General features: G+C 35.2%; 1 protein-coding gene across 4 annotated transcripts in view; it reads right to left on the reverse strand.

The window, feature by feature from the left end:
- The window catches only part of Erbb4 (erb-b2 receptor tyrosine kinase 4), a 1,041,831-nt gene that overhangs the window by 507,205 nt on the left and 522,090 nt on the right, over positions 1–12,536 (reverse strand). For all 4 annotated transcript variants that reach the window (XM_085698741.2, XM_085698747.2, XM_085698750.2 and 1 more), the window contains exon 3: positions 6,733–6,919. In XM_085698741.2, coding sequence (XP_085554867.2) covers positions 6,733–6,919 — 187 coding nt within the window. The remainder of the gene's footprint in view (positions 1–6,732; positions 6,920–12,536) is intronic.

Consider the following 12,536-nt stretch of genomic DNA (forward strand, 5'->3'; position numbering starts at 1 on the left):
ATCTATGTGAAAGGTGCTGTAGTTGGCATCTCTTTGCTTTCTCCTTTAATGCCTGTGACGTAACATTTTCTTCAGAGTTTTCATGATAAAGACTGAGTTTCTGAGATGCTCAGGCTGTAAGTAATAGATAGGCAGTAAACCAAGAATTCTGATGCCCTTTGACATTCATTGTGTCAAGCACAGAGTCTGCCCATGATGAAATTGGTTATTTTTGTGAGCACTACTTAATATATAGGAGGTTTGTGAGTTTTAAATAATAGAAGATAAATATTGTATTATTTTATGGTTCTGTTTTAATCAGTGGCCCACATGCATTTAAAATGTAGGGTAATTCGTGATATTATTCTCAAGTCCTGGCTTAAGTTTTACATCAGTGAGATGTACAGCACCTTCCACAAAGCATTTTATTTTTATACTACTAGAATGCAGTAAACTTAATGTGTCCTTTATGTTATTATTGAGAATTTCCAAAAATACCATTACATGATATTTACTTTTTTGTATAAAATTTTGTTTACATCTCAGCTAATGATCTAATTAAGATAATCAAGTATAAAACTGGGTAAATGATTATATTATTTGTAAAACAGTGATTACAGGAAAATACTTGAAGATTTTTTTTTCATTGTTTTATTACTTTAAAAAAATCCAAATATCCCTCCCTTCCTTCCAGTACCTTCCCTCTCCATCCACAGACCCTCTGCCACCCCTTCAGCCCTAAGGGGTGCCATGCACCCAAGTGTCATGTACCAAGGTCCTCTCTACTACGTCGAGGTTGAGCAAGGTTTACATCCAAAGAAAATAGGATCCCATGAAGACAGTATATGCAAGTAGAGACACATCCCAGTGTCACTATCAGTGGCCCCTCAGTCTGCCCAAGTTGTCAACCCCCTTCAGAGGGGCTTGGTTGTTTCCATGCTCGTTCACTCCCAGTTGGAGTTGGTGAGCTCCCATTAGCTCACGCAAACTGCCTCAGTGGATGACCCCCTCATGGTCTTGAATGACTTGCTCATACTCTTATTCCCTCCACTCTTCAACTGGATCTTGGGAGTTCAGCCTACTGAATGGGAAAAAAATCTTCACCAACCCCACATCAGACAAAGGACTGATATCCAAAATATATAAAGAACTCAAGAAATTAGACAAAAAAATTTAAATAACCGAATTAAAATATGGTGTACTGAACTAAACAGAGAATTCTCATCAGAAGAATTTCAAATGGCCAGAAGATACTTAAGGGCATGTTCTTTGCCCTTAGCTATCAGGGAAATGCAAGTCAAAACAACTTTGAGAGACCATCTTACATCTGTCAGAATGGCTAAGATCAAAAATACTAATGATAGCTTATGCTGGAGAGGTTGTGAAGCAAGGGGAACACACATCCATTACTGGTGGAAATGCAACCTTATGCAACCACTTTGAAAATACTTGAAGATCTTAATCAAAACATGTACCTATATATTATCCTCAATTTCACCTATTCATTTCATCTAATCAAAAATATATTCTCACAATTTATAAAATAAAGATTAATAAATAACTTAAAATGAAATTTAGTACAATAGACATCCCCATACATGTTTTTTATTTGCACCTAATTCTTTTGTGACTATCAATTATGAAAGAGAATTGCATAAAGAGAATATATATATATATATATATATATATATATATATATATATATAACTTGGGTATTATTCAATGATTTAATCTTATGCAAACTTTTACATATATATTAGGTTAAATTATCCATTCTAATAACATATAGAAAGAATTTATAATAGAAAGTTCTATGATTATTATGTGTCATAAGTTTAATCTCTTTTTAGATGCTAGTTCGTAGTCCTCAGAGGTAGAAGTGATGTGGAATTCCCCTCTGTGTGCTGTTAATACCATTGGTTAGTAAAGGAACTGCTTGGCCCAATAGGGTAGAACAGAGCTAGACAGGGAAATCTAAACTGAATGCTGGGAGAAAGGAGGCAGAGTGAGGAGAAGCTATGAAACTGCCACCAGAAACAGACATGTTGAACCTTGCCGGTAGGCCGTGAGCCTCGTGATAAAATATAAAATAAAGGAGATGGGCTAATTATAGATGTAAGAGCCATCTAGCAATATGCTTAATTAACTGGCCAAGGAGTGATGTAATTAATACAGTTTCTGTGTGGTTATTTTGGGAGTCTGGGCAGCTGGGTAACGAATGAACAGCCTGCTTACTGCATAGAAGTGACATTCTGAAAGACTTCTAGTGACATAGACCCAATCATTGGTGCTCTGTCCCCTGGTCAAACCATGTCTTTCCTCTAGGCAGAAAAGAACCTGCTGTGTTAGCAGGGCATCCAGAGGATGCTGGGATGTACGTAGTCTACCCTTGCCTAAAAATCTCCTTTTCTACACTCTTGTTGTCTCAGTAATAATCAACCACAGAAATATGATTGGCGCTGGTAAACATATTTTTCTGTTTACCCATGGTGGGAGGTGCTACAGTTTCAGTATTTTTCATGTTTTGACATAATATAATTGATTGTGTCAAAGTAGGTAATAAAGTCTTCAGCCTGTTGGCTTTGTTTTGTTTTCCGATGCTATATAATACCCTCATGAAAACAGCTTGAGGGGAAGAGCTTATTTGAGCTTTAAACGGGAGGTTATAATCCATCCTAGTAGGGAAATCACAATAGCAGGAGATCAAGAGAACTGACCACACTAAATCCAAAGTCAAGTTCAGATAACACTGAACTAATGTCCATGTGCTAATACTAATCAGCATGTTTTCTGAATTTATATTCAGTCAAGGGCTCATCCCACTCTATAAAGGTGGGTTTTCCCATCGAAACTAACACAACTGAGAAGAATGGCCCCAGCCATTCCTACAGGCTAATCCAAGTCAGTGATTTCCTCATTGAGATTCCCTTTCTATACATCAGCAATATATCAGACCCATGAAACAGCTTCCAGTGAACATCAAGTTTAACAGTGCTTAAAAGGACAGTTAATTTATACACTCAGACAGCAGCTAATCACTAGCAAACATAATGATGGTACTCATGTATCCAAACATCTACTTTACACAAGAAGAGAATGTGCTTTTTTTCAAGGCATTCTTTTCTAAAGTCAACAGAGTAAAAATTATGTGATAAGAAATAATACAATAAACATATAAAAAGTCTTTAAATTTTATGTATGTACATGTTTCTATGTATGAGTATAGTGTACAGAGGTTAAGAGGCCACCCTCAAGTGTCATTCCACCAGAGGTCCATAGACCTTTTCTTTGACACAATGTGCCTCATAGACTTGAGGCTATCCAATTCAGTTAGACTATTGCGTAAGTGAACTCAGGGATCTACTTGTCTTTTTACCTCCCCAGCATGGAGATGATAGGCATGTATCTCCACTCCCTGAAATTTACATGGATTCTGGAGACTAATAACTGGTCCTCATACAGCAAGCATGTCACAGACTAACCATCTTCCCAATGCCAAGACTTAAAGTACCCAAATTCTTTGCTGTGCCATACAACTCCTTTTTAACCTGTAAAATACTTATGCTATTTTTTCTTACAAATGCTTAAAAAAACTGGTGGTTAAGAATATTCCGTATGAATTATCATAGTCTTTAAAAATATTTACTAGGTAGTAAATTGTTTCCAGACAAAATGATACAGGATATTTATCATACCATCTTCATCTCTAGAACTATTTTTTTTATAGATATAGACTCTGGTATTCCAGGCTGGCTACTAACTTTCTATATACTTTAGAATAAAGTTGAACTTCCAATACTCTTCGCTAGTCTCCTGGGTGTGGCCTTAAGGAAGTACGTCAATATGCCTAGCTTTATAAAGAGGAGATGGCTAAAGCCAGAACTTCTTGAATATAAAGGCAGGCATTCTATCATCTGCGATTCATCTCTGGCCCTGACACATAATTTATCCACATTTGTATCCAGGATTCCACAATGCTTTTTATATTCCGAAGCCAACCTAGACTATAATTATTGGTGTGCAATGAAAAGAATATCTGTTTCTATCTCACTCCTTCTGTTCTTTTTATAATATGATAGATGAATGAAAATTACTTTATCCAAACATGAGTGAAAAGGTTAAAGAGATATTGTGCTATTGCTCTTTGGTAACATTGCTTTAAATCATCTGAAAAAGGAAGTCCAAAGCCTCAGTAATCAGAATCACGTGAAGGTCTTTAGACACATATACTAATCCTCCCCCAAAACTGCCATTCAGCACACCTCAGGTGCAGTATATGATTTGCAGTGAAAACGCCCAAAGCACCATTGTTATGTCAAATACACATTGATAGGCTAATACACTTAAATGTTTAAATAAGCATTCTTATTTTTATTAGATTATAATTAGAACAAAGCTCATAGCTCTGTGTGTGATATACTTTTTTAAATTATCAACTTCTTTTGTAGAACAATAAAACAGCAATATGAACATAATATTTTTCCAAAGCATAAACCCAATCTTATTGAGATGGAATTGCAATATTTACTCCTTATTTTAAAAGATCCCCAGACTATTTAGCTCTCCAAAATAGACTAAATACTTTCCCCACACTACTCTTCATATGCATAGATGTCTTCAGGCATTCCTCACACATTATCATACACAATTAAAACGTGTTTATTGTGCAGTTCATAACAAAATTGCAGTTATCACACCAATCATGTGACCTAAGGTTCAAGCATTCTAGATGCCTACAGATATATTTTGACTGTCAGCCTCTGGACAAATCAAATATCTGAAAAAGTCCACAATGCACAGAATTTTCACAATTTTTCTTATTACATAGCTCTTTGAGTCATGTGCTAAAAGGAAAGTAGTAATATCTTTTATGAACACAGATTTTCTAAGGAACCATCTCTTAGGTTTAATAAATTATTCATCTCAAGTAAGAGAAGACAAGATCTCCTGAGTAAATTGGGAGTGTGAGGATCATCGGCGAGGATAAAAGAAGGAGGGAGCAGAGAAAAATATATTGCACCATAAAAACAATTAAACAAAAATAAATAAATGGATAAATTTTTCATTTCTACAAATGTCCAGAAATGCCATAGCACTATATAAGTTAAAGATTACTTTTGAATGATAGTTATATTTTAGCATAACAAAAATATCATTCAATTGTCATAATCATAATTAATATATGCAATGAACCGAGTGGCTAGAACATATTTGAATGTGACATAATTTTACTTCAAAACCTTTGGCTATTATTTTAGAAGTCATGATGTTATCAGAAATGAATATGAGAAATTTTTAATGACTTTTTCATATATAGAAAACATAATTCAAGAGGATTCTAATATTATAAAAATTTCTGAAAAAAGAATTTCCTCCTTTTATTCCTAGCATAATCATAGAAAATTCATGAAAGGCACACAATGATTCCTGTGTAAGTTTGTAAGTTTTACTTGTATTATCTAATTTTTAGGTCTCTAATTCTAGCAGTCAGCTTTTTTCCCCTAACCATCTTATTTTCAAAATTCATCCTCCTGGTATTACTTATATGTAAGTGGCAATTTATTCAAAAAAAAGCTATTATTCAGTAGGAAAATTATCCTGAAAAAAGGAAAACTGAAGTAGTAATGTTTGTATAGGAACCAATACATTTTCAACACTAAGCATTTATTATAATTCCATTAACTCTAAAGTAACTCTACCCTAAAAACTGACATTATCATTATTCATTTCTGTTCCCCAAATTTCCCAATTTGATGTCGCATATCTGCATTTTTGTGAAAATTAAATTTCCATCTTTAGGCCTGTATCCTACTTCATATACTGTACATATCAGAAAGCTGTCTCAATAAGTTACCATTGTTAAACATATTTATGGCAAACTCCCTCAAAGTGTTTAATTTTTCAGGGTGCACAAACTTCACTGAGTAGACCCAAAATAAACATAATCATCAACATAACTCACTATATATTTGATATGATACATGCATATATGTTAATAATTTTAAGTAACTTAATAATGTGAGCTACTGGTAGGTTTGAATGTTCTATTGGGACACATTAGATATATTTGGTAAAATTCTTGATTATTTAAAAAAGTATTCCATCTGAGTTTATATGAGCTTTAACAAGCATGAACTAAAAAAGAATCACTGCAAAGTTTATAATCTAGATGGTAATTCTAGTTTGTTAGTTTCCTGTTGTTGCAAAGCTACGAAACTCTCATGGATGGTCCCAAAGTACGCCGAGAATTAGTGATGGCATTCAGTGAACTACTAAACGGGAGAAATTGGAACCGATTACATTAGACTTTCCCTAAACTCGGTGATCCTCTAAAAAGAAAAAAAAAATCTAAAGATTAATTGAACTAGATGTAATAGCTTGGGCATCGCTAAGCTCTGACAGGCTCCAGCACTGTGTTCTTATCGCAGAGGTTTGATGATCTGGGCTACCATTCACCTGCGACCACCAAACAGCATTCCTATGCCTGTTTCCTATCTCTGTTTGCAGTTGGCTGAGCTTTTCTGAGAGTGTATATTTCTGTTCAGCTGAGATACAACATTCTGCTATCTTCCACCCGGCACTTACATCTGCAAATAAAGGTGAGAGTACCAGAGAGGCATCATTTCTCATGAAATGAGAGCATACCACTCACTTAGAAGTTCCAGACACTTCCACACCTGAACGCCAGAAACCATGCGTATGCTCATATGTGCAATATATCACGTTATGCACTAGTTTTCAAATTTTTCTTACCGGTCAGGTTCTTCAATCCAAGTTCTTGAAGTCCAAAGTTGCCATCTTTTCTGTAGTTTAGGAATATCGCTAAGGCGTAGCGATCTTCATACAGCTTTGTTCCACGAATTATGCGTAAATTCTCCAGAGGAAGATATCGAAACTGGTTGAGGGCCACCAGGACGTAACCTGTGACTTCTCGGATAGACTGAAAAAGCACAAACAAATGTCTGTGTTAAGAAAGAATGAAATCAACTTGATGGGTTGTGTGTATAGTCATTTAAATAAAAATTTGTTATTTAACTATAAATTTCAGCACCTAATATATTAATTTCCACATGATATTCATACTCATTGGATTAATAATAGACTATCACAAAGTGCTAGAATTTCATTTGAATACAAGTATTATTTATTTTTAAAAGTTGTAAATATTCTTAAAATAAAATAATAAATTTTGTTTTAGGAGATATTCCTTAAACCTGAGGTGTGGATTTAGTTAAAGAAATACAAGTATTATTCATTGTTACACTATAGCTATGTGACATAGAACCCTCAGTCAATCTACAGATGGAAATACAAATTGACAAGCCTACAAAAATAGAATTAGTCTGCATTCCTTGTAGACACAAATGTAATGGTTATACGGCTGTTTAGTAGTAAATTTATCACATTGGAAATGTAGCTGTTACTGATCTTCCTGAACTCAAAGTCCTTGGAGTGTGAGCACAAGAATAAACAGGAAAGGAAGGTAGACTGCCATAGTATGACTGATTATGGTTGGCACAACACAACTCGCAAGCATTCCTATCCCACAGAGTCAACCGGGGAACACTGTATCAGTCACTCTTGCTTTGACTGAATTGCTAACTTCAAGTTCTTTAAAGACAGGGTACTTTAACATCACGTGGCCTAAAAATCAACATTTTTCATTATTACAAAAATGTATTTTAGCTGATATACGATCATTGTTAGTGTTCTATATCACAATGAGCACTAAAGGGAAATTGGAGTCTTTTCTGTATTAACAATTTTTTCTCTAGAGTAAGTCACTCTGTTATCACCGCTCCTGGAATCCCCCCAATTTCATTTCTGAGGGACTCTTCTTATCAAAAACTGCAAGCCCCTTGTTGATTCAGCAAGGGGTGTACATTATTATGAAGGAGACTGAAAATGAAACAAACTCAGGGTGAAAGCAAATGGTTATGATCAAGAAGCAATGCTATTAACAATTATACAGTGCTTATTGGAGGGAGAGTGCTTCTAGCTCCTAATAGACAAAGATGTGCAATTTGCTGCAGCATTTGAACCACATATTAGAAGTTACAAATAGTGTATAAATAGTTAGAACTTTTTGCTTACCCAAAGAATATGATAAATAACAAGAAACAAATGTTCACAAATCATCATGTAAAGATCTCTTAAATTAGTTACCTTTCTAGAGGGATTAGTATAATCAGTTGTTCCTTTTAAAATTATTAGATAAATATTTTCAATCTAAAGGCAATATACAGTACCTTGACTTAATGTTGTTATGTTTCTATAAGTTATAATACATTTTACCACATATTTTCATGTATTTATAATACATATTTCTACATATTTTTAAACTGTTTCTATGGACAAATATTCTGAAAGATCTCAAAAGGAAACTGATTCAGATCACAGATTAAGACATATGTGCCACGAGCAAACAAAATCTCTGGAAACAGGTCAATAACAAGAGGATTTTTTCAATGCTTAAAAAAAAACTCAATTACACACTTTAAGCTAATATTGATCTGTCTGTATCATAGAGATTGATATATAAAGGTATAAATTAAGTGTTAATCTGTCTCATAGGGCTATATAACGATGCCAGTTCTTTATTGTTTCTGGCTTTCAGTCATTAGAAAAAAAATCTGTTACATAATATTTTATATTGTTCTGAAATTTTGTTATGAAAATAGGTATGAGTTTGGACTATATGGGCTATTATATAAGTATTAATATAAATATATGTAGCAAATTTAAGTAGCTACAATAGGAAAGTAAAAGGGCAAGGGATGTGGGATGGCCTAACAGGGAACTTTGACCTTGAAATCTAGACTTTGTCCTTACTAGTTGTGTAAACTTGATGAAGTTTTTAGGTCTCTGAAGTCTTCAGTCTTTTCATCTTTAGAAAATTCATAACAAAATCTCTATGGCAAAGCTGTTGTAAGCATTGTAAGATAAAACAGTTTATAGCAAATTGTGTTTAGTAGATGCTAGCTATTACAAATATTACCTCAGAAATTAGCCAGGCAGACAAATTGCCTCAGGACAACGAGCTGGAGGTAAAATGGTCATAATATCGTTACATAAGGAGCTATTATTTTTAATCTCTCTGCTATGTAATCTTCAGCAAACTTATATCCTCCTCGGAAATTTGCAACTTAATCCTAAAATTTGGAACTGCCTCCCACTTTTCATAGGCATGTTCCGGCTCTCAGTGCCGAACGTGGCATTGAATAGACAGTCAACAATGGCTGCTTGTTAGAGTGAATTGAAATCTAAAAGCAAGGCTTTTAAGTCTTGTAGCTTTTACTTTCCAAACAAAATGACTTTGTGAGCTTGCTGCTAATAGAAAACATTGAAAAACGAATTTGTTGTCTGTGCCAATGGACCACTGTAACAAACAGAAATCACTGGAAAGGCCATTTAAAGAGAAAACCTTCACCATGACTTCATCTGAAGAGGTTCAGGGTCAGAACTCTCCTTGTGTTGCCAAAGCAAAGGGTACAGCCACCTAGAGATGCACCATCCTCCATAAGGGGTTAGCCTCTTTTCAACAAGACAGATTGTCTTCTATTGCCTGCATTGGCTTTGTAACAGCTTTGTTCAGGGAGTGAAGGAAACTGAAGTTCATTAAGGCCTGAATCCTTGAGAAATCAGCAAACCCATGAGAATGTACCTTCACTCTTAGTATTTAGGGAAGGAAATGAAGGATAGATAGGGATCTAGCTTCTGGCTAATTTAACTATGTCTCTTTTTTTTGTTTTTTTTGAAAGAGGGTTTTTCTGTGTTGCTTTGAAGCCTGCTCTGGAACTAGCTCTTGTAGATCAGGCTGGCCTCAAACTCACAGAAATCCACCTGCCTCTGCCTCCCGAGTGATAACTATGTCATTCTTGTACCTGCAGAGTACTCCAGAAAAGCCTTTCTCTATTATTTTCAAGCTTCACAGTCCTTTAAACAACTGTTTTTTAATTGATACAACTCCTGATTTGATTTTTCTTCCTTCTGTCCTTCTTTTTTCTGTCTTTCCTCATGTTTTCCTTTTTCTTTTATTTGTATTTTCTTTTTTCTCTCAACATGACCTTAGAGAAAAATAAATGACGGATTCTCAAACATATTCTTGTCTATCTTAAGTTTTATCTTAATCATGCTTATTGATCTACTTCCAAGTAAGCATGGAGAAGCCTGCCAGTTACTATTTATACCTGCTTAAAAACATCTCTGGTTGTTAAACTACATTGGGATTGTTCTACTGCTGTGTTTATGTCCTCAGACCCAATGAGAAATCATCGCAAACACTAACGCGTTCCGTGAGTGAGGACATCCATAGATACATCAGTGATGAGTTTGGTGAACAGACAGGAAGTGAGATGACTGTGACAGCATGAGGAGGAGGGACCAGAAAACCCTAGTGACAGGAAGAGGATGGCTGAGGGGTAGGAAGCTCCACCCATGGTGGTGGATGCGGAAACGATGCCTCCTCTAAGGCTGACATGCATAGGAGCAAATCTTAGCTTCTGCATCAGTAAGATTTCTGTTAGCTTCCTTAAGGCAATTACTTTCTGTCCCTGCCCCTCCTATCATATCTGGGAATATCTAAAGCAGACACATTCTTAACTGTGACATAATATTAAGAAGTTTACCAGAAAAAATTAATAAGCTTATAGCGTGCACGGATTATTCCTTTTGTTTGTACAGATAATGTATTTCGCGTTGGGATGGTGCTTTCAGTTTCCCACTGTTTGAAACATAACACTCATAGCACTCTGAGGAGCAGGGACTCAATATCTGATCTAATTAGAATTGGGCAAAAGAGCATGTGGAATGTCATGTACCTGACAGCGGTAGAGTAAAATTCTTATTCACTGGACTCAACGTGAAGCAACAGTGAAGGTTTAGAAAATCTGATCCCATTCATCCAACAAAACTGCACTCAGCTACTATGAGCCAGTTTCATATGCTAAGCCTGGCCTGATACATGGAACCTGTTGGCCGTGCAGTCAACATGGACTACTTAGCCATCACTCAACATGAACATGCCTTATACTGGCAATGAACACATTTAACCCATTGTGAACAGGAGTGCATCTCTCTCTTCAGAAATAACCACCTTTCCTGTGTCCTTTATATTGTCCTGACCAGTGTGCAGAGAACGTATTAGGTCTGTTTCCAGTTGGTCCTTTTTCCCCAGACCTTATACAGATTATATCACCTACCCATTTAGGTTTGTTCAATTAAATTTGGCTCTAAAGTATGTCTTCACTGTCAACGCCTACCAAAACAAACAACAACAACAACAACAAAAACAAAACAAACAAACAAACAAACAACTTGTAAAAAAATGGTGGAAAACCGAACTGAAACTAAAAATTTATACTTTTCAAAAGCAGCAGTCCCTGCCAATCTTAAAAATTGAGTTCAGTGAATTATAGTATAGCAACTAATCAAATACACCCATAAGACAAACCTGTCCACAAATAAGGGAACCCTGGAATAGTTGTAAATCAAGTTCTTCCTTTACACCATTTCCATTCTCTGCCTGAGAACGCCACCTTCTGTCTTTGCTGGGCGTTCTCTGAGCTCGCCTTCCTTCTGCAGCGTCACTCCTGAAATTCAGATTATTCTTTGCACAAAATCTCAGCTCTCTTTCATCCGCCTAAAGATGTCCCTAATGGATTACACAAATTGAAATGTGAGCTATGCATCCCTTTATTTAACAATATAAGCACCCCGATTTTGTAGTAGTCTTAGAAAGATACATGGCCTTACAAATATCATAACCTATAATTAAACATTTATATGTAAATTCACTTTCTTTATTATAATACAGGTGAGCTTGTATTTTACAATCTCAATTTAAAATTTGTATTTTAACTTTTTTTAAATTAATTATTTTAGTAAATTAATATTTTCATGTCAGATATATACATTAGAATAGCAGGCTTTCTTGACCACCAGTCCCCAAATCGCAGCATGGAGACTTATTATTACCTATGAATGTTTGGCTGTAGTTTAGGCTTATTCCACTAGCTCTTATAATTAATCTGTTTCTCGTCATATACATTTTGCCTCAGGGCTTTTCCTTTTTTTCATTTTCTATGTTCTCCTTTCCAGCTTTCTCCGTGACTGTCAGGCGGGCGGATGGTTGACTGGCTGACCCAGGGTATCTCACCTTTTTCCCATTTTTTTCTCTCTGCCCACCAGCCCTGCCTATCTTTCTACTGCCTGATTTTTGGCCATTCAGCTTTTGATTAGCTCAATCAGATTCATAAAGAAGGCAAGGTAAAACAAATGCAATACATCTTTACACAGTTAAACAAATACCTTTGCCTAGTAAACAAATATTCTATACCACATTAGGCTCAAGTAAATCAAGGAATCAAATATAATGTGGTTAGAAACATTGCTTATATACAATAGTAGTAATAATAATTGGAAATAAACTTTATCTTTAATAAAATTATAGAACTTGTGATAAAAATTGTTTTAGACATTCGTATGACTTAAAGCAAAAGGAAAATGTACAGTTGAAGCTCTGTTATTATCACTCATTTTTATATATTCTGACTATT

The sequence above is a fragment of the Myodes glareolus genome, chromosome 1 (assembly GCF_982192425.1).
Source record: "Myodes glareolus chromosome 1, mMyoGla1.1, whole genome shotgun sequence".
NCBI classification, from domain to species: domain Eukaryota; kingdom Metazoa; phylum Chordata; class Mammalia; order Rodentia; family Cricetidae; genus Myodes; species Myodes glareolus.